At 47.0% G+C, this 23464-nt stretch overlaps 3 protein-coding genes across 3 annotated transcripts in view; 1 reads left to right on the plus strand and 2 right to left on the minus strand.

Moving 5' to 3' along the window:
- Positions 1-11821: 11821 nt before the first annotated feature.
- On the plus strand, positions 11822-17452 carry T265_00891 (hypothetical protein; the record flags this gene model as incomplete). The annotated part of the gene is made up of 4 exons (XM_009164786.1): positions 11822-12067; positions 14120-14498; positions 15472-15665; positions 17156-17452. 4 exons carry the CDS (start codon positions 11822-11824, stop codon positions 17306-17308), a joined length of 972 nt encoding a protein of 323 aa, XP_009163050.1.
- Positions 14622-14969, minus strand: T265_00892 (hypothetical protein; the record flags this gene model as incomplete). Its single annotated transcript, XM_009164787.1, has 1 exon — positions 14622-14969. The coding sequence occupies one exon, from the start codon at positions 14967-14969 to the stop codon at positions 14622-14624; it is 348 nt and encodes a 115-aa protein (XP_009163051.1).
- Positions 17453-22680: 5228 nt separating the features above from the next.
- T265_12657 (hypothetical protein) overlaps positions 22681-23464 on the minus strand; it is a gene marked incomplete at both ends in the record, with an annotated part of 31238 nt that continues 30454 nt past the window's right edge. Inside the window, 2 exons of the mRNA XM_009164839.1 lie at positions 22681-22951; positions 23094-23152. Of these exons, the coding sequence (XP_009163103.1) occupies positions 22681-22951; positions 23094-23152 (330 nt within the window). The remainder of the gene's footprint in view (positions 22952-23093; positions 23153-23464) is intronic.

Below are 23464 nucleotides of genomic sequence, written 5' to 3' on the forward strand. Positions count from 1 at the left end.
AGAGTCCAAGTGGCATGCGGCAAAGACGATCTTGTGGTGTGAACGAGGCCGGAAATAAAGGTTCAATAGATAAGCCCTGCAAATTCTTTACAGCCGTCTGCCGTCTATGTGATTGCTGTGGGGCGAAATCAGGGCCGAATTCCAGAATGTTTCAAAACGGCTTAAAGGTGGCAATCCAACAGTGTTTGCAGTAAGATTGGCAGCAAATTAAAGCGTTGGGTTTGAGGGCTTAAGCCAATTTATACTACATATTTTGAGGGAAGCTAAAGGTACAGGACCACCTTAGACCTGGGTCTCACCTAAGAAAGATTGGCACTTAAATGTCCATTAAAAACAAATGTCATAGGACGAATCTGGAATCGACACGAGAACATGGCATTTAGGAACGGTGGAAAAGGACCGGAGTTTCAGGACCAGGGGAGCGGAGAATCCAGATCGGACTAAATGGTGGACAAATTAAAGACGGAGTCACTGGTCTGGAATGCTTGTGCCATCTTACTATCGTCAACGAATAAAAAAGGACCTAAGAATAATGTGGTCATTGTCATCGCTGACGTGCAGGGAGAACAGTAAAGTCACCGGTCTGGAACGCTTGTGCCACCTTAATATCGTCAACGAATAAAAAGGACCACGAATAATGTAGTCAGTTTCATCGCTGACGTGCAGGGAGAACAGTAGGGTGCTAGACACGACAGCCCAAATAACTCCACTGGTGATGAAAAGTGGTGATGCAGGGAAACCCACATCAACTTTCATCCTAGGCTCCTCACAAAGTCAGTCATTTTGTGTGCAGTTAGCGCTCCCGTCTTGTGCATTAGCACCAACTTACTCCCCCGAGGAACATTTGCACCAGTCATCAATCCAGCAGTGACCCTAGTGAGCCTTGCAGTTTCAAAGTGCATAGCGACTATGAGATTCCTGCGACCATTTACCAATATTGCTAATTACTCTGCTTCGTCACCCACACAACTTCTGTGACACTGGCCATAAGCCCAACGGCCCAAGGCTAAATAGGCCTCACCGGTCGTTTTAGACTTTAGCTCAGATTGACCGGTCAGATTGTGAAAATCCAGCTAGTCCAAAAGATTCGTTGTTCTGGTTGACAATTTTTCGCAGTTTGAAGTTGTCTCGTCACGCGCTAGGCAGGATGCCTCCCTCTTAATTTCTCTCGTTCTGACTTTACCCGCCACCTCCAAATTTCAACGATCAGATCTTGTCCCAGCTTGATATGCTCCTCTAAAATTGAGACGAATTCCTGGCAACTGTGTCCCATTTCTCATGCCACGTCAGTCGCGGGCAACCCTACATGCGATATTGTCTACAGTTTATGACAATGTCCGTTTTTTCGTAACTCTCAGTGCCCTCAAATTTCTCCTAGTCGTGCCTTATTCTGACTGTAACCGTATGATTGTGCCTGACGGCATGTCTCTCACAAGTTGGAAATGAACATTAATATTATTATTATAACCCATATATTTGGCGAACCACCGCTCCCAGATGATGTCACTGCGCGGTCTCGGTTATCGCTTTGCTGCCCGTCATCAAAATGCATGCGGAAGATGAGCACCTGAGTTCATCACTTTCAACGAATCATAGAGCTTAACAGCATCGAACCGATCTAGCTTAAAAGCCACCGGATATTGTTTGAGCACTGGAATGGAGCGAGTTAGAGTGGGTGTGCCCGAAGCCTTAGGATTGCCTTTCCAAGGCATCGGACCCAAACACCGGATACTACCGTCGAAATCAGCTTATCTTATTGCTGCCAGAAGGGCCATGCTAGCAACTGGTTACCATGGTGGCGCACGCCGACCACACTAACGCCTGATTTTCCAAAGGTGATAAAGGTGACAGGCGCGGCAGTGAACTTCACACTCGAGCTACAACTTCTGAACTGAACTGCGTCGAACATTTGGAGACGAGTGGCGAAGTTTACTGACAAATCAGCCAACAGCGTTGACCTCAGCAACCGCAAATGCTGTGAGAGCCCTACAACCACTGAGAATGTAAAACTGCCTATCTTCAGCTCTAAAAGTGGCCTCTTTAAGTGTGTACACTGTCATCGCGCAGAACCCCGAAAACAATGCCATTAGCCTGACAACATCGAACCTGAAAATTCATCGCACACCCAGTTGGTCAAGCAGATCGTGTGTGACTCGGAAGCTCACACGGACACAAAAGAAAGGCGACTAGAAATTACAGAAGGTTCACCAGGTCAGAAAACTGCTGACTAGATTCGCCTTACAATTTTCTGCGAAAACGAGCTTCGTGAGAAAGACACTGAAAAGTACACAACCACTCGACGCCCAGGGCTTCCCAGACAATACGCTACGTGTCAAATCGCTGCAAAATACCAGAGAAATCAAGCAAACGTATATTTGCCCCAAACCCTTGAACAACAGCAAATCTAGTCGTCGAAAAAGCGGCATGCGTAAACCCACAATTAGCGGCGGTTGAAATTTCTGCCCACCCAGGTAAAACGACGTCCCCCAAAGATTAAAGGACGGCTCAAAGCCGGCTTCCACGGGAAAAAATCCCTGCAAATGAAAGGCAGCGCTCGGAACCACCGAGATACGAAGCAGACATGTATGCCACAGGGGCTCCCCAAGGCTTCGGACTCAAGCCCGGCGTATTGCTTTAAATCCTATGGCTTTAATCCTATGGCCAATCTCATTACACACCTCCTGGCTTCACACCTCCGTAGCCGGGAAAGACAGTGTTGAAGTGATTGCTCACAAGCTGCCTCAGTCTTTTCAATAAACTTTGCGATCTTACACCCTGAACAGCCGTCCATAATCTCATTCAGGGGCCCTGGCTCACACAAAATGTCTCTGACGCGAAGGTGTCGATAGACGGCTTCTCTATTTCTCGGGCTGACTTGAAACGGAGGAGGGCTGGTAAGGCTTTTTATAATGTGTATCCCGATTATCCTCTTCACCTGTCCTGTTCCTGCACTTTTTGGCGATTCACTGTAGCTTCAAATCCCTTTGCGCGCGCCCCGACTCTGTCCTTCCTGGTTTAGTCTACCGTTGCTCCTAGAGTCCTCTGGAAGATGACTGATCCCCCATAAAAACACTCAGCAATTCTCCTTCAAATACCACTTCACTTATCTCTTACTTGTGGGTGAGTTCAACGCTCCAAAGGCCTCCCGGATAGAGCTCAAGTGGACGTTTTACAGAAGCGCTGGCCAAAGTCATTCAACACAGCGCGTGGGCTCAATATGGCTTTGCACGCACCAGATATCGCGCAGGCGGACTACCATCACTCCTGAATTTGGCCGTCACCAAAGAAAGCTACTTCGTTTTTCAGGTGATAATCAACGCGCAACTGAGTCAGAAATCTCGAACCACAAACGTGGATTCGAAATTTCGGCCATGCGCATCTTTCTTGAACAAGTTAAACCGGCTTCTGCGGAAGACACAAGATGGTTGTCCGGAAAGTTCATGAGGCTTGCAGATGTTTGTCCTAAAATACACAGCACGTGGTCTGAGCGGCCGAAAGTTACCTGAAAGGTTTTGGTGCTTTCTGGAAGAGATTTGGCTTGCGTTCAATCAATTGTAAAATGTCTGGAACCGATTAATAGGTCATCTTCTCAGGCGAGCTTGATAAACAATCGGTGGTTTTTATTTAAGCGCCGTTTCGCTTTTGACAGAAAAACTTCATCAAGCCGAGTGAACAGGGCGCCAAATCAGGCAGGTTATAAGACAGACGAAGAACCAGTCGGTGAGTCCTCTTCAGATTATCACACCAGGCCAGTGTTGAGTGTCACTTGACGGGTCCTTTCGGCTAGTGTGGTTGTCAAAATCTTGAATTGGTGGGTTTGGGGCGTTTCAAACGGGTTCCGATCGCTTTTTGTTACTTAATCTTCCACTTCAGGGTGCGCCAATTGGTGATTCACCTCAGTTGTCGCTGGTAGATTTTCCTTGGTCTTCGTGGCCGTGCAAAAGTTGCGACGATTTGCATGGGGGGAGGAGAGGTCGATAGGTTAAGTGGAATCCACATGATGACCGCCCTTCCCTCTGCTAATCGCACGTCAACACGTGTTAGCTCGAGTGGTCCAAGACCGTCCTCCACGCACTTGCCAGCTCCACGCTTTTTATTCTGTTAACACTTGAATGAATGGCGATTTCCATCGCCTTGGATATCACTCTCTGTTTCGTCGACCGTGGTCCCCGCCTCAAAAACTTGACATTGTTTAAGTTTATTTTGTGTCCCGTGACCAGTGCGTGTTCCGCAATTACCAAACCTTCCATTAACGCTTGATATTCATCTACATTTCTCGGCGGCCCGTTTATTTTGCTATTATGCTCTCTGATTCTGATGTGTAGTTCCCTGTCCGTCCATCCTCTATTGAACACGGTGCAGTCGTCGCACTTAATTCTGTAGACACAGTCCCTGGTTTCGTTTTCCGGGAGGCGGTCCTTCTATTGCACCAGTGTAGAGCGCAGAGCGTTCCCTCTGAAAGGCTACCCTTACGTTAACCGTGATTAGAATGCTTCGAGTAACCCCCGATGACCCTGGTTTATATGAAATAACAGCGGCCCAGATCCGCTCCCTATTGGGTTCCGCTACCCCTACCACCACCTTTCGCAAGTGACGCCTAATCAAGCTAGCTGGATGTCCACTACCCCGAAGTTTGTTTTGTACCTCAATTCGGGCCACTGCCCGATCGGCCTCTTCTGTGCACACGGCCCCTACATGCCCAAACACCGACGAGGCAATACTGGTGAGTACTGACTTCGGATGGGCAGACGAGTAATTCAAAACCGCTCCAGTGTCGGTTGGCCTCCCGCACACTGTGGTCTTTAGTTTCGCCGACCTCGTGTGTCATGCAGTCCCAAAGGGCCAGTGTACCTGGGGTAGACTTTATCTCCGGGTGAGTTTATTGGTTTTTGATCCGATGGCCGTTGATCTTCCGGGAGGCGGGCGGTCCTTCGCACCAGTGTAGAGCGCAGAGCGTTCCCTCTGAAAGGCTACCCTTACGTTAACCGTGATTAGAATGCTTCGAGTAACCCCCGATGACCCTGGTTTATATGAAATAACAGCGGCCCAGATCCGCTCCCTATTGGGTTCCGCTACCCCTACCACCACCTTTCGCAAGTGACGCCTAATCAAGCTAGCTGGATGTCCACTACCCCGAAGTTTGTTTTGTACCTCAATTCGGGCCACTGCCCGATCGGCCTCTTCTGTGCACACGGCCCCTACATGCCCAAACACCGACGAGGCAATACTGGTGAGTACTGACTTCGGATGGGCAGACGAGTAATTCAAAACCGCTCCAGTGTCGGTTGGCTTCCCGCACACTGTGGTCTTTAGTTTCGCCGACCTCGTGTGTCATGCAGTCCCAAAGGGCCAGTGTACCTGGGGTAGACTTTATCTCCGGGTGAGTTTATTGGTTTTTGATCCGATGGCCGTTGATCTGTTCGCCGAGCTTGGAGATTGACGTGCAAACGTTTCGTCACCACACTAGGAGACATCATCAGTGAGCAGTTGGATGGGTACAGTCTGTCTGCGTGCGTTTGGAGCTCATCTGTTACCTCCTAACGTGATCGGCTAGTTTTCAGCGTTTTCTTGCGCATTTATTGGTCCGTTTGTGATCTGTGTTGCGTTGTGGCTTGCGCTACTTCAAGTCGATTGATCATCACAGAAACTTCTATTCTTGGTAGCTTCGTTCCGTTCTGGTTGGCTTATTTTTCCATTTGTATTGTGTTGTGGTTTGATTTTTCTTTTTTGATGGTGATTGGCTGGCCGCTCCGCTCCATGTTCCCCATTGCGTTGACTGGCGTCATTGCGTCCGTCGTCTAATTTAGTAACCTTGGATTATAGCTAGGGCACCTCCTACAATACAAGTGATGTGTCCTTTTGGATCCGACTATCTTTTTATCCTCTTATGAGTTCCTCGTCTGGCTGCTTGCCTGGTCCAGAGCTTCGTGGTTCTTGCGTTCTCTTGATCTTAGGGATTGATAAACGAGGTCAATTTCAACATGCTTGTTGATGGCTTCTTTGGTGAAGTGCCACGCTTCCATAAATCGCCCCAACTCAGAATGGGGACCGAACTACTAAAAGTAGAAGTTCCTGGGATATCCAGTCGAATTGAAGGAACGCAAACCACAGCGCAACACAGGTCACAAACGGACGAATAAGTGAGAGGAACAAACTTCGACAACCAGCCAGCCAATCACGTTAGGAGGTAACCGATATCCTCTAAATGCTATATAAACGCACGCAGGAAACAGAAGGTACCCACCCAACCTCTTACTGGTGATGTTTCCTCGTATGATGGCGGAACGTTTACGATTCGATGACCAAGCTCGGCGAACAGATGAACAGCTCTCTGATCGACAACTAATGACTCCATCTCCATACTAAACTCGATCTATGAACTCAGTTAGTTAAGACAGTTGTAAAACGCACTGACGACAAAAGTGTCATCTTTACACCGCAAGACTAACTTAGGAGGTGTTGGAATCCGGCTAGGACTATCTGTTTCGCTTGTGCCTCTCAGGTGTACGACAGCCGTTGAACGACAAGAACAAAACCGACCCGGGCAACTTGGATGTATGCGGCGATAACAATCTTGAAATTCTGACGGGTTCTGGAAGCACCATTTGCAGCCAGTACTCAGCGGACGCCGAATCGTGATTGGCTCTTGGTATCCTACCTTCGGCCCAGAGCTAGCCTTGACACGAGCGGCAAGCAGCCAATCAGGTGCATGTTGGGTTTCCTGGCCGTAGTGTGGCCTAGCTGCGCGGAGTGTGGCGGTTTTGGCGCGGATAGATAGGCAGATTATTGGGAGGGACGAACTCAGTTGGGTGTCCCCGCGGCCAAGAATGCATCGGCCAAACGCCGTTGAACGACAGAACAAAACCGACCCGGGCAACTTGGATGTATGCGGCGATAACAATCTTGAAATTCTGACGGGTTCTGGAAGCACCATTTGCAGCCAGTACTCAGCGGACGCCGAATCGTGATTGGCTCTTGGTATCCTACTTTCGGCCCAGAGCTAGCCTTGACACGAGCGGCAAGCAGCCAATCAGGTGCATGTTGGGTTTCCTGGCCGTAGTGTGGCCTAGCTGCGCGGAGTGTGGCGGTTTTGGCGCGGATAGATAGGCAGATTATTGGGAGGGACGAACTCAGTTGGGTGTCCCCGCGGCCAAGAATGCATCGGCCAAACGCCCAACGTAGGCCCTTTCATTGACCTACCCTGTCGATCGTCAGATACGTTGGCGGCGTTTGGTGGTCTGTGATACCCATTAAAGATTCATATCCCTTGTGAGGCCACTATATGCGAACTCCAGTGGACGTATACGACTCCAGCATATGACAACGTTCCACCTGAGTTCATCACGTTCAGTGCTGTAAGACTGGATTGCTGTTTCTTCCCGTTCCTCTTCAATTTTGTTATTGAAGTGTCGCTTGAAGATCCTCTGCTTGCCTAAGGAACCTCAGGTGTAGAAGTGTTTTCGGAGTGTTTCCTCACAGATGTTGAGTATGCGGCGATATTGTTCTCCTTGTTTCGGATGCCTTAAAGATGTAACCATTTAAATTTAGAATTCAGGTGCTTCATACTTGTGAAATGTAAGGTGGTACCACAAGACTGGTCTGGTGAGGTGTGCCAGATGGTCTTAAGAAAGGGGAACTGTCACGATGGATGAGTTACTCGTGTTCCATACGTCATCTGGTTAGGGCATGTATTTTGTATACCAAAAGGCCGTGTGCCTCGCATCGCTATTTTCTCCCAGCCATGTGCTGAGTGGAAACAACCGAAATGTGGGCAGTGTATAACATGGCGAAAACAGCGCCACAACATCGCAAAAACTAACCGTTTAAATTAATCGAGTCCACATTTGCCTCTCCTCTTGATGAAGACCCCGGGACCAAACTCACCAATTGTTATTGACACTCGCAGATATGGCTCGATCACGTAGTCAGTGACGCTCTTGCGTAAAAGCTATCGCCTCTAATGAGCAGCTTCCCAGGTCCCAGAAAAACCGATTGTTGCATCGCTTTTAATGCTCGCGTGTATGTTTCAGGTTCTCCCATTTTGAATTTTCCTAAACTCTAGCAGCCGGAACCAACGTACTCCTTTCACATGGTTTATAGCTGATGAACAGAGGTCAAGTGAACATGTAGCCACTGTGATAGAATGCTAACTGTGGGGAGAAGAGTTTGGATTAACCGAACAGTCCTCGGGGCGATAGTAAAAATCTTAAGCGCTTTTGGCTGTAATCTTTGACATGTGTATTCACACAGATTGGTGCTAAACGGATTGCAGTTTTTGACACTCCGTCCATTCTGGACTTGTTAATGAGATGGCGGGATGGCTCGGTGCTTAGATGACGAATTTACCGACAGGAAGATGTGGTTCGAACTCGACCTCTGTCTCTAGATTTCCCCTGTCCAGGCTTGGGCGATTTGACAGTATCCCATCCCTCGTGCTTCCTTTGGGTGGCATGACAGCTAGACACCGAGAATGCTACAGCTGAAGGACTATTTTATTAATGAGGTTTTCAAGCGAGCTCGAGGACTCACGATAGAAGTGGCCATTGTTCCTCATATTTCGACTGTCCTGTGGGATTCAAGCTTTCCAGCCAAAATTGGTCCTCATACGGTAGACTAGATATGGAAACTTTGCACGTAGACCAAGCAAATCGGTTGGGGTATGTGCAGTAATCTTGATAGCATCTGGTCTTTAACAATATCCAAAACATCCTACGAAGCCATGTCAAATGAAACTAAGAAAGATAATCGTTCAGCTGTAACCCTTGCCGTCATGCCATCCATAGAAAGCACGAGGACTGGGATAATGCCAGGTTGCCTAAGCCTAGACAGGGGGAGACGAGTGGCAGAAGTCGAGCCCGAACCAGGGACCTTCTGGTCAGTAAATTCGCCCTCTGACCACGAAGCCATGTTAATAGGGTTGTGTTTAAGGCCTGCACCTGCTAGTGGGCCACTAAGGTTCGCAAAGCATATTACCTAAAGTTCGTTACGTGCCCGATTGAACTGTGACCTGTGGTCATCGTAAGTTCGTTCGTTACGCCCAGGGGATGGTCAACAACAAACGGAAAAATGCAGAGGAAACACTCGAACCGAGGAGTACAGGAAACTGGAAGAACAACCCTAAAAGGTACTATCGATATATATACTCCGAAGTGAGGCTCAGAAGGTACGTTGGGGAACTTAGTAAAAAGGTCATTGGCCATGTTGGGATGTTCGAGGACAGTAGTGCTAGCTTCCATCTTTGTCATGGTCCAGTGTACTGTTCAGAATTGTCCTCTTTCTCCGGACTCTGCATCGACGCTAAACAGTGGTATGCCAGGCATGATCAGCATACTACCTGACCCCAACAAGTCTCCAGGATGTGATGGTCTGAATGCGTTTTTCTTCGATTTGATGACGCACATCATCGCTTCCCTACTCATTGTCCTGATCAGATGGCCACCTTCCAGGGGAAGGGTGGGTGTGTAATGGGTAATAGTAAATTAGGTTGCCGTGCAGGAGGGAGGAGGTCGAAATACGCCTCTAAACTGGCTTGGCCACGTGCTGTGTATGCCAGCCAGCCGACTTTTGGCAGCGAAGTCTGAAAGCCATTACCAGCAAATTCATCTGCGCTGGTCACTTCCGTCTTCCTGGATGGGGACCCCGAGACGGGCCACATCAATGGCTAGAGACATTGTCAGACATGGCCGAGTCGCGCTCTCAATGGCGCTCGTGCATCAAAGCTATTGTCTTCAATGCATGGCTCTTTTTCCAACCCCCCCCCCGCTTGACAGCCCACTGACAGTGCGCCAATTTATCAGCTGCAATGCGCAGCTACCTACCCCACCTCCCCAAAATTGCTCAGCTGTAGCACCCTTCCGGTGCCTAACGGCCATGCCACCCGAAGGTTGCACGAGGGCTGGGATACTGCCAGGTTACCCAAGCCTAGACTGGGGAAGCCGAGAAGCAGAGGTCGGGTTCTAACCACGGACCTTCCGGTCGGTAAATTCGCGCTCTAACCACTTTGGCCATCTTCCTAAATCATCGGTGAACGGAACTGTGGCAGCTACAACAGCTGTGCCACAAGTACGCGGTTAATACAGCTGACAGTGATGGTGATGACTCCAGAAAGGAGAATGTTTAGAGACGATTTGATTGAAACTTTCAAGGCCCTTCAGGAATTCTGGGGCATCAACCTCCTGGATGTATATAGGCTGAGTGGACAGCCATTAACTATTGTCAAGAGACGTGCACAAGAAGAAAAGAGGAATCACTCAGATTTGACACCGGTAGATGATGATAATGAAAGCTTTAACTATGATCAGATAAATCTTGTGGTTTTTCGCAGTTAGGTCTTAGTTTCAACACTGATGTCACTGTATCTAATACTGATGGCCATGTGTATGCAGAAGCTGCTTGCGGTCCTTCTGCAGTGGTTTACTGGACAGACATATGAGCAAGGTGGCAAACACGTCCCATGCAGTACTTACAAGAATAATAACAACACAATCCACAAGGGAGTGCGCCTGTGCAACTTATTCCGTGCATAACCATAGCAAGTGTATTAATGGACACTCGGGACCTAATGATGACCCACGTGCAAGCAACACTCAGGCCTTTTATTCCTTAGCATGTGACCAGGACTCAGGCCACACTTACTCACATGATTCGCAGCGGGTGCAGACAACACCACACAGGTGTTAGAGAACACTTTGCTAATGAACCTCGGGTCACTTCCGGCACTCCAAATCACTTGTCGGAGGCCGATGTTCTTAAACTAATTGGCAACTCACCGTAAGATGGGCGGATCACACAAATACAGAAACTGTTGTTCAATGCAACTCAACCACATCCTGATCATTATCAGCTGTGAGAACCGCGTACTTGTCGTACAGTGGTTGTAGCTGCCACATTTTCGTCCACCATTGATTTTGGGAGGTGGGGTAGGTAGTTGTGCATTGGAGACGGGAAGTGATAAGTTGGTACGTAAACACAGGGGATTTGGTAGGGAGCTATGGATTGAAGGCAATAACTCACCCAAGGCCTTCCGAAATTCAGGAGGATCAATCACCGCCTGGGAAACCATTATAAGAGTTTCCAGAGCGCTAATCAGCCACAGATGACCTCAACTTGCCTCCCAAGCCGAACATTCTCGGCACCCAGCCAGAGATCTCGCAATGCAGTGTTGTAGTGGGGACTCAGCTCATTCTAGTCGAGGAGTGATCAAATTCTTTAACGTAGACATGAGCATTCGCTCATCAGTCCCCGAAGAGTACACTACAACAACTGAGAATTAGAAGTGAGTCTTCTATCTCATATCTGCAAATCCTGTGCTAGGCTACTCAGGCGTGCTCTTACTTTCAGACTGTGACTTGTGCATACATTCTGCAACTTTATACAGCAGCCTCAGTGTACGACACCAAAAAGTTGTTTTTGTGTAGATGACAGACGAGACGGCCCAAGTGGTTAGAGCGCGAATTTACTGACCGGGAGGTCCGTGGTTCGAACCCGACCTCTGCCTCTCGACTTCCCCTGTCTGGGCTTGGGCAACCTGACAGTATCCCAGCCCTCGGGCAACCTTCGAGTGGCATTGCAGTTAGGCGCCGGAAAGGTACTACAGCTGAACGATTTTTTGGTTATAACGGAATCCTCTTCGGGCATCATCCGCCCGGGTTCTTGAGTGTTCCTCATGGTGCCTTCGTTTAAATGACTGTATGAAACTGCCAGCTTAAATTATAAGCTCATGATGTTCTCCACTGACTAGTGGAACTGGTACTTTTACTAATTCTACTAGTTTAATCTATGATTCGTCACATTCACTCGTATTTCAGAACCCACGTAAATAATGGAAGTGGATACCTCTGTGATTGACGATATCCTTCGTGGAGCACGATATCAGAGTGAAATTCATGACCATGCGAGTTTCAAGACTTTCCTGGATCGTCTTGTCCTCCCGGGAATGGTACTACACCTAGATCCTGATAGACCAGATGTTCATCATTCATGGGCTTTGGGTCCTGGTTTACGCCTTTTACCGAAAACCACCCGGCCTAAACAACCAAAGTCTTGGGATTCAATCTTAATCCTCCAGGTGCGTCTATTGTCTTCGATTTTGAGTTGCGGTTACAATGCATGTTGGAGAGGTTTTAGCTCTGTAACTGGCACAGACAGCTACAAGGTTTGTGACTCACTGGGTACAATACGCCAGCCGTTACTCAGCACAACAATTGAATATATGGCGGTTATTGGAAGGCTGTGGCGTATACCAACTGATTGGAAAGAACGCCAATCAAGACCATGGTCCAAGCCGCAAACTATGGGGAAATGGGTGCACGGGTCATGGAACAAACTGCAAGCAGATAGCGTGCCACAGAAGTGTGTGGTTCAAATCTCGGTTAGAGTGCACGGGAAAACTAGTGTAGCAGGAGAGATGGCAAATATATCTACACTAGACAATACAATAGAACTGTCACGCCAGCATAGTTCGGTTCCCAGTGAAACAGAAGGCAGCACAAAAATGCCACTCTAATTGAAAAAAATTAACCACGCATGCTTTCAAATCCATGTTCACCTGTACTCTGCAAGAAGGTGCCACCTAACTTTGTAACAGTAACTGATAGAAAGTGCATTCTATTCACCAATTTTCGTATGGTAATATGGCTTTTTCCCAGCCGGGTGGAGATATTTGAGGGTTGCTCGAGCGGCAACAGCTTGATCGTTCTCGCAGTAGCCAGCATTTGTTACGTCTAATTGTTTTTCTGGAGCTGAATAATCGTGTGGGACCTCAAGTCGCTGATCTTTCTGATGGTCCCAACTAGGCTTATGCGTATCCTGAATATGATCGAAGCGCCTCACCTGTCATATTTCTGAAACCAAGTGGTGAAGACCAAGGAAACGAAGAGATGATTCGAAGTCCTCTGGATGGAAGTGAATCTCCGTTCCAGGAGCTTCCTCCTGAATGTTCGAGCGGACAACCGGAGGTAGTCGGCTGGTCCCGCATTTTCAACATATTCGCGAACTTCATATTCAACCGAACTTTAAAAACCCTAGGCTTGAATCGCTTTTTTGCTTATAAAACCGTTGATTCCTAATTGGTATGTCTTCTATTTTCAGCCAGATACTAAGGACGAACTAACAGAGGGTTACAACGTCATTTATTGGCTAGCTTCAAAAGGATTTGTTGTCGCGCTACTGCACACCGTTCCTTGTCTGGCATGACGGTTACTTTTCTCCTTGTACCAAATCTTTACGTTGGTCATTCGCATGAAAAAACTTTGTCTCTTCATTTAGATACTATTGTACTATGCAACGGCTATCTGTTTTGTGGACGCGAGTCATTTCTGTTTGTGTCCCGGCTTGCTATCCAAATGATCGACGATCCATAGCAATACGTGTATGCATAATTTCAGTTAGACTAGCCAATTGACTGAGCCCGGAGATGAATTGTAATCCCAGGAGATCACCAACGGTTTTGTCATATGTACCCAGTTTTTCTAGCCGTCCTTCCATCCGGTAGCCTCGCTATGTCTATCATCTTAGTATTATCTCTTCCTTATGGTATTAGAAGTTCCGAAAAGCTTTGACATTGTTTTTTATCCCATCAGGTATTCACTTCCTCAGGTGCTTTATCACTGCTATTAACTCGATATCGGGTGACCGGCGTGTCGTGACGTGGAATTTATTCACGGCAGTCGATAAAGTGCATAATATTCCATTAGTAGCCTTATTCTTCGACAAATCGAGGCTGCTGCGAAACGAGTGTGGTAAAAGCAGCGTATAGATGATCGATTGTGGATGAAATTCTACCCAATAGCATCGATACATTTTCGTTTTTTCCCAAGTGCCTTATGACACTCGAACTATAAACCATCGAGCCTCAACGCAACCACCACTGATTATCTAAATTTCGGTTGGATGGCCCTGGGACCACACAGTTATTTCGATTGGATGTTTTCGAAACGTCCAGGTGACAAGACGGCAACTAAACGAATAAAAAACCTCAAAAGCCTCATTGGGTAGATTAGAACGTTCCGCCTGCTGTCGAAAACTTAAGACATGTTCCGTCACGTTCACTCCATTGCCCATCGAAACCGGTTGCCGCGATTCAGCTGATCATTCTGTTCTCTTTATTTCGCTCTCGCAGTTTGGTGTGTTGAGGCAATCCTCTACAGACTTTGATCCAGCTGAAGAGAAAACAACAGCTTCGAGGTTCCCCGGTGGTGCCAAACCTGAGACTCATCACTTTTGTTTGTGGTTGGAACGACCACGCCTATCCGGAGTTTCACGATCACTTGCACCCTTGACTCGAACTACCTTCCGGTGTACAAACAGTCAATTTCACATTGGAGATCGCGTTGTTGGCTTGGTGACCCGACGAGTTGGTGACAATTACATGGTTGACATAGGTTGCGGATCGCCCGCCACATTGAATTATCTTGCTTTCGAAGGAGCTTCGAAGAAAAACCGACCTGATTTGGGCCCGGGTGATGTCCTGTATGCCATGGTAACACAGGCGGACAGGGGTTAGTATTTATTGCTTCTGCCATTGGTGCGACGTTGTCACGCTACACGCTATCGAATTTATTGGCCGTATTCTTGTACCAAAAGATATAGGGCCCGACACAACAGGTTTTTGTCCGCGGGCATCAATAGCTGTCGTTCCTTTTCTCCATGAGCCTCCCCGAGGATTGAATTTCACGTTTTCCAATAGATACAATCCAGTTCATCGTTTTGAAGCACTTTCTACGATAATACAGACAGTGGAACTGTTTTTTAATCTTCAGTTCTCGTTTCTTCAGTATACTAGGTTGTGTAGAAACGCAGCTAGCGATGTTCTTCGTACTTAAGGCCTCGATCAGTTTTGTCTTGCGTAAGTTGATGTTGCAGAGCCGCATGCGCCGGTAGTCCGAAATCGCAGTGTTTTCGACCTCGAAAGAACTTGACTCTATGTACAGATGACTTTTTAAATTTAAAGGATTTTCGGGTATAGGCATTCCATTAACTGTGTGTGCTAGAGCAACACCTGCCAATTTATGTAACCAACGGCCATTTTCGCCTAAGCGTAAGCAGCAAACATTCAAGACAACCGTAAGAGTTGGGTCACTTTGTCGCTTCAACACCCGGAAGTTCGGATCCGGAGACCTACGTGATTTTCAAATACTTGAGAGCTGAACTGATTGAGTACTCGGCAGTGAATAGGTTCACTTGAGGGAGACTGAAATGTGAAATAGTCTTGTCACTTACCTCATGAGCAGACGGTGATCTGGCAGCACAAAGTGTAAGAGGATAGTGTACTGCAAAACGATCGAGTCATCCCGATTCACTGAATGTGACTGTTGCACGTGGTCGGGGTCACTTCATCTTCGTCCTGTCTGAGACCTGTTGTCACTGTCTAGAATATTAAACCAACGCTCGCCTGCAGTTTTCTTAGAACAGTTACTAATTTTCTACTGGTGACTACCGGGTAATTTTTCAAAGTGCTCTATTCTTCCGCAGATTTGGACATTGAACTGTCATGCGTAGATGAGACCGGTCGGGCTTCTGGAATGGGGATTCTTGGCCGACAGGAACCGGGCACAGTGGGGAACGCAGGAGGCATGAAGGGTGGTGTAATGCTACATTGCTCTCCAGGTCTCGTTCGCCCAAGTGGCCGCCAGGATAACTTCCCATTCCTGACACTACTTTCCAAAGTGAGATATATTACCTGTTATGTTTTCCAATGCGGTTCTTGTTTGAATCTAAGTCGACTTCAAGAAGTCTAGTGTAAGTACTCCCTAGTAGCGTTCAATACGTTGCTTTTCCTAAGAGGAAGACAGCATCCTGGACACGGTATCAATGTCTATTAGGAAGCCTCACGTAGCTTCTCGAGTTACTACAATTGCTTGTGTTGTTAGGACAATCAACTTCCCATTTCAACCTGAACCCCCTGTTAGGGTTTCTAATGTGGTTCTCGGTCAGTTGTCTTCTTGTTTGAAACGGAGTCGACTTCAAGAAGTGTAGTGTAAGTACTCCCTAGTAGCGTCCAATACGTTACTTTTCCTAAGAGGAAGACAGCATCCTGGACACGGTATCAATGTCTGTTAGGAAGCCTCACGTAGCTTCTCGAGTTACTACAATTGCTTGTGTTGTTAGGACAATCAACTTCCCATTTCAACTAGTGATCGATTGGTATGCGGGAGCTTCTAACATAACCTGTGTATGTTGTAGTCACATCAAAGAGGAAATGAGCGGTGAAACCCTGGAAAGCCAGAATGAGGTTGGAACCCCGGTGCTCATGGTCGCTAGTCTATGACTTGAGCACTGAACTTTCTTGAGCTCATTGGGGTAGGTGGCCAAAATGTCGCTGGTTACGGTTACATCAACTTCCTGGAGATTCAAAGTTGACCCGATGGGAGATAGTGAAGCGTTCCTGGTTGTCAGGCGTGTCTCTTATTGAAAAGTTGTAATGCAACCTGTTTCCTTCGCGGAGACCTACTGACCATGTAGGCAGAAGTCACTCGGCGGATTAATAGAGGTGTTTCGGTTCAGACATTATGTGGCTGGGCTACGGCCGTTAATTTTCAAGCTGAATGCAAGCATGAGATAATCAAGAAATTAAATTGCACTGTCCATCCTTAGTATCTTTTTGGTGCGTAGCTGTCATGCCAACCGAAGGAAGCATGAGGGCCGAGATACTACCAGGTTGCCAACCCTATACAGGAGCAGTCGAGATGCAGAGGTTGGGTTCGAACCACGGACCTTCTGGTCAGTAATTTGGCACCTTTATCACTGAGTCATCCAGAGACAATCAAGAACAATCATTTTGTTTGAAACTGAATGGACGGAAAAGGATTTTTCCGTCTTGTACTTGGTCCCATAAATAATTGGTTAGTGCATTTCAAGTGCTTTGTGTTTTGTTAGATTGCGACCAACCAGAGACCACGCTATAGGACGGCTAGTCCAGCTATTCCACCGTCTCACAGGTCACTGACAACATTTTGTGATAGTTGAATAACTATGTGAAGGTTGTTAGGGATACTATCTGTCTAGAACTCTTGTCCTCCAGTAAATGTTGGTTTTTCACTCTTCGCCATTTTCGTTTTGCACAAAGGTGATTCTTGTCATCCTGACGTCTGTCTCTACCACTACTTTCTACTCCCTTCTTACCACAATCGGGACTTTGTGTTTTCCTAATCCACAGGTTTTCCCCTTTGAGGTATGTTTGGGGGCGAATGGACGCATTTGGCTGACCGCGCGTTCTCCAAGGGAAACAACTCTACTGGCAAACGCGATTGCGATGGCTGACCACATTCCTCAGTCGGAATGTTGTAAACTTGCACAGATTTTGAAATAACCAACCCCCCAACTCGCCTGTACAGATTTTATAAGAATTGTGCATCAATTCGCGAATCGCAACCTATTTTTCATTTTGATGAAGTGGGTGAACCCTGCCTTGGCTTGGTCAGTTTCCAGTTTCCTCAATACAAATGGAACCGGTAGTTTTGATCGTTGTTTCCGTACTACTCAAATACTTGCAAAGTAGCATGACAATACAACTGCATTGGTAAAAGGCGCCCATTGTCTTAAACCCACTATCCAGTCTTTCGGAGAAGTTTGGTAAACAATCGATAGATTAATTGGGGGAGGGAGACCTCTCTGAACCGACGACCACTCAATCGATCCCAAACTCTTTTCAGTTGATTACTATCCAACCATGACCACAGGCCTCTTGCTCGGCCGTCTCGCATTTCCATACCTTCGGCGCTGGCTTGCTTTCTCCGATGCTCAAGAAGAGACCACTGCTCGGTACGATTCGATGTGATCTCTTTTTGGGACCCAGTCGACACATGTTTCAGGAGGTAGTAAAAATTCCCCAACATAAAACGCTACTAATGAGGTTGCTGAGCACTTCGACCGCTCACCACGGATTTCCCTTCTCTTCAAGCAGGCGTAGTTCCTGAAAGCGTATTCCTCACTTAAACACAGTTGTACGGAATGAGGGTCTACGCCCACCTAATGAAACCCCAAAACAACAATGATTGTGACTTCATGCTAAGCATGGAGAATATCATGAACGAGAGACTCATTTGGGTCACTGTTTACCACGCTAATAGTAGAGATTCTCTTTGTCTGTAGACTAACTTATCAAGGGCAGTGGAGAATGTTTTCCCATGTCTCTGGAACCTGCTTCGTAGAAACTTCCGCGCTGTGACCGCACAACATACTTGCAACTTCATTTCAACGGCCAGTCTGTCGGCCTTGAGAGTTTTCGGAACCCAATAACAGAGGTGACTAATATAAAACAATCAGGAATGCGTAACCAGCTGTCACCGACAATGTGAGCCTCCAAGGGTTTCGGCCACGGGCCTTGGTAATTGGATAGAGCTGAATGTTGTCTACCTCTGGAGCACTCCAGTATGAGAACAATGTGGTGGCCCACCACATCCGTGTAGCGTGTGAAAGGTTTCTCGTAATTAGTTCAGCTTCACTGTTGTTCAAATTTTAGGTCGTTCTGGTTTGATGTCGAGGTAGACGCATTCTCAAGTTGTGAGTAGTAGGACCTGTGGAGTACGCTTGATAGTGGAATAAAAATTCTACGGCTGGTGCTGCTGAATGCCATCAACTCTGAATTGTAGCTTTGATTAATTTTTTCTACTAACACGTGTGCCCTATTTTTGCGTTCAACCAAGAACACTCGCATATCGTCTGGCAGGGGACGAGATGGTTCAAGTGGTTAGAGCGCGAATTTACTGACCGGAGGGTCCGTGGTTCGAACCCGACCTTTGTCTCTTGAATCCCCTGTCTAGGCTTGGGCAACCTGACAGTATCCCAACCCTCGTGCTTCCTTCACGTGGCATGGCAGCTAGGCACCGAAAGGGTGTTACAGCTGACTGGTTATCTTTATCTTATGTCGTCTGGCATTCATTGGTCAAAATGTGGTAGTCCAGTCTATTGCTAATTCGTGCGCCCGTAGTTTGACAACGATGGCGAGATGGAACGCTAGGAAATCCGGCTTTGCCAGTCCGCCCGTCCAACACTTTTCTGGCAGTAACTCTTCCACAGGTTTTTTGGTGCGATCGCGAGGGACCGTCCTGCTCTGCGTAGCACCACTTGATACACGCCGGACTTAATTTTTACGATGCAGCTTCTCTCACTTCAAATTTACTTGAGGCAAAGTGAAATTCGAACAAATTCACATGGGGTCTGAAACACAGATGACCCGTTCACTGTTGGTATTCAAGCGAATAGAATCCGAACTTTTCGCTGTTTGACTGTGGTCCGTTTTACGTCTCCAAGACCACTGGGAGATAAACATTCCGGTTAGGAAATGACAGCAGTCTCGCAAGTGACATGAGCTATGTTCAATATCTCCTAGAGGTCTCAACCGCTGAGGTCAGTCAAATCGATTCGAATAATTCACAACGCTCAGTCTGACTGCAGTTGCTTCAGTATTATGGCCTGGTCCCTGAAAACGGCGCTAGCCACAGCTGAGAATGAGAAACTGCTTTCAAAAACGGTGGTTGGGTCTGTGTAGTGCATGTCTCAACCACCTTAAACAAGCCGGGTTTGTTTGCCACCATGACGATCGATATTCGGCACCAAGTATTCACTTCTGTACCAGCCCTTTGAAGAGGAGCCGATGCCAGCTCAATAGCGCTACGTTGCGAAAGTAATGGTGAGCAAATACCTGAAGGGTTGTGATGTCTTCAGATGATAGAGGTATTACAGTAAGGTTGCTTATGCATTCGCTTTGTATGCAACTTCCCCGGGGGACACACTTGAACCGCTGTCCTGGCGCTTTGACAATGTGTGCATCCGTTTCCCTTTGTAGAGTACCATCGCGACTTATACAACCGTTAAGATGCACACTCATCATGAGACGTCAAAGGGGCGAGAGAAAGGTGAGAAATGCACATCGAAAAATTGGAGTGCTTGCGACATTCTGTTCAGATGGGTATTGAATAAGAGTGTTGGAAATGAGAAAAGGCGTGGAATGTGATAGCTGATAGCCACGAGAAAGAGTTTGCAGTTAGTGTGACGATTTAGACGTTCCAGTAGACATTTTATGTAGATGAACGCTACGCTGAACGGCGGAGAAGCACTGTACGACTGTTCCATCCTTGTTGAGGATCATTAGGGTGAATCAGATCCGCGGTCTTCTCGCTTATGGTTGAACGCTATAGCATTCGGCCATGTGTGACTACTTTTCAGGTTGATCACCTCGTACTCAACCACGATGTGGCGCCACCATCCGTCAACTACACATCCCCTGACTAGCTTCTTCAACGAAGATCATTCAGACGAAAATCCTGAGCAGATTGATTGTATTCTGTAGGAAGTGAGGGGCGTTGTAGAGACTTTGCAGTGACGCTTTTGTCGAGCTTGTGGATCCTAGAGATACCAACCTCATGACGTTTCTGCGTCAAGCGATTTGTTGGTCATTCAACTAGTATACTGATCCCTGTTTTACCAGTCTACTCACCATAGGGCAACGCCACTGTTTCTGTAAGTATGGAGCTAGTCACGCTGAATCTTAAAGGCGTTAGCTTTTGTGGGACATTCTCCCCGTCTCTTCTGCACAATCTCACTCAGATGAGTGATCTTGATTCCAGGCAATAAACCGCTCTGCCTTTCCTGGCTGTATTTCACACCAACCAGGAGATTAGGAGCCGCTATCTTCGTCAGGTCTCGTCCTTCTAGTGCTCAAATGTATCAGTGAGGATAAATTGTCGCGTCAATTATCTCCGGTGTTAGACAAGGATGTCGTTCATCACCAGTGTTTTTGAGCTTCACAATTGACTGAGTGGTGCAGGAGGCACTGGCACCCAGCTGAGCCTAGGCGTTGGGATTGTGGACCTCGAACATATCGATGGCATGTCGGTGAAGTGAAAGATGCCGTTCTCGATCGGGTCAGCTACCACACCAGCAAGTCAAGCTTCTCCACATGATCAAGTGTTCAACTGGTAACACTTTGCTAAAAGGTGATGCAATGGGACGCATTCTGATACGCGGCTTCTACCAACCTGCCTGACGTGTAAGCCAAAGAGGGAATTGGTCTTCTTCTCAACACAGCAAGGTACATATCTGTGCAGCTTTCGAAACCAGATTGACTAAGAACATCCTCCTACTCGGTCGTGAAACTTGACCGTTCCACATACAAGACATCTGTAAGCTCAAGGATTTTTATCACTGGTGTCTAGGCATCGGCGGCTGGAAAAAAATGAGTAGGAGGTTGGAGGACGCCGTATCAGCATTCCAAGTCTCAGGCAAGTTCTACAGCAGCGATGATTTCAGTTTTGGCCTCACTGCCCAAACCCCGAAAGCAAGCTTTGCAAACTTGTGCCAGCTCCTTCGTCACTCCCGTGGTAGCACTGACGATTCGGAAAGCATTTGAGAATCTGGATCCTGTCGTAAAATCGAACTTCAGCGTTTCGGCCTTAACCTCGCATGTGATGTCCGTCCCTAGGAGCGAAATTCAATATAAATCTATGCATATTTAGCTTGTGGTCGTCACGTGTGGCAGCAACGTTACGGAACATCCGTGAAACAGATTCATCCTGCCACAAGAGATTGTCATAAATCCTAAACAAATCTGACCAAAAGTGAATGTGCGAGGCTTCCGAACGTGTGGACTCAAATCAAAGGCGGTGAAAAGGGTGTCACATAAAAACCCAATTCGCACTGTTGTGGTTCCTCACATAGCATTCTGGTGATTACCGTTCCGGAACACGACTACATTGTGGGTTGAAATGACTCCCCGCGCGTTAGTTGCTCAAGTGGGGTCTCATGTTATGTATAGAATATTTTCTTTGTGAAGAAACCAATCTTGCTTTGTAAGTAGTAAGGTGGCTTTAGAATTTAAAGTCTGGTTTTCATCCTCCCACTAACACCAATCTACGTTGAGGGATCGGGGAGTGTGAAACAGTTTTTCTCTTCTGAAACAATGATCTACTTTGGCAAATTTGACGTCAGTACAAGAAAGTAAAGTCTTATATGATGCGTCATGTATATTCCGGCGTATTTCTTCACCTGCATAACGAAGTGGATACAAACTGCATGACAGTTTTGAAAGCTAGGATGACCTACTGGGCCGACTCCGTTACCAGCAAAAGACTAACAGCTCGTTTCATTCAAGCAGTTCCCATCTGGAAGCAAATGTTTTTCGGTAAGCTTGGTTCGGACCATAAACCACGTTAGAGAAAAAATGAGTTATTCCATACAAATCCCAGAGTGACTGAACCGATGTAGAAGGAATAATGCCGTCCTTATTTCTAAATTTTGGTAAATGCTCAGCTGACTCCCATCAACCTTAGCTTAGACTTCAACGTGACATCGTAATCAATCAATCATCCTGCAGTTAGCTTTGAAGCATGTCAAGAAGCCAGATAACATTGTAAAGACGTTTCATCCAGGTCAGCACTCATCAGCGGTGTTAGTATCATGGATCTCTTGAGAAATCTGAAGCCATGGTCTTCTAACTGATCGGTCAATGATGGCCGATCCCAAGTGTCTAGAAACTTAGCACCCTTCATTAATGTATGCTGTATCATGTGATTCAGTAGTCACAGTCTCCTCTAGCGATGATTTATTGTATAAACTGCTAAGAATGATACACACGAGAATCACTAAAAACATTCTTTAGGGAAGAATGGCTCTCTGGTGGGGAACAACCTACTGCCAAGTCGTTTAACTGGAATTGACGGAAGCTGGTTGTGTCCCACAAACTTATTGCGCCTTCTGAATGGAGTGAGTGGCTACCTTGAAAGGCCATTCGGTGCGTGCAGCCTGCATGTCAGCAAGACCTTTGACTCCGTCCTCCACAATAATGAAGCTGCCATGGTTGAGGTGACCGACCAACGGATTTAGGACATCGGGCGCGACAGATTGGAAATGTGTTGTGAACAGAGATTCCAAAAGGTCATAACTTAGACCAACACCATCCCAGTCGTGAAGAAACCATATCTTCATGTTTGTTTCTATGCAAGCTAAATAGTCCCTGAGATCAGGATTATTGGGGACCTTTTTTATGGGTTAACTTTAACTGGATCCGCACGAAGTTATCAGCCGAGCTCTCACTTGGTATCTCATCCTAGAAACCGTCAAAATTCTGCCTATCTCACCTTATTAACCCCACTTACTTTTGGAGTCTAGAAGAATCCTGAAAGGTTATGGGTAGAAGAAGGCCTGGCTGCTGGGTCTGATGCAACAGGTGACAAGGCAGACAAGGAGCTGTTTCCCATTGACCTGACCCTATATCGGCCATCGGTCTTGATCTTGGGTTTCAAACAAGCCGCTGAATGCCATACGCAATATTCCAGATTTCCAAAAGAATTTTGACGAAGATAGCCTGCGGAGTTTGATAGAAAACCTTCATGTCTTGAAGTTCTTCGCCAAGGACGAGTTGAATAGATAGCATTTAGTTTACCATTGACCGACCCTATATCGGCCATCGGTCTTGATCTTGGGTTTCAAACAAGCCGCTGAATGCCATACGCAATATTCCAGATTT

The sequence above is a fragment of the Opisthorchis viverrini genome (genome assembly GCF_000715545.1).
Source record: "Opisthorchis viverrini unplaced genomic scaffold opera_v5_9, whole genome shotgun sequence".
NCBI lineage: Eukaryota > Metazoa > Platyhelminthes > Trematoda > Opisthorchiida > Opisthorchiidae > Opisthorchis > Opisthorchis viverrini.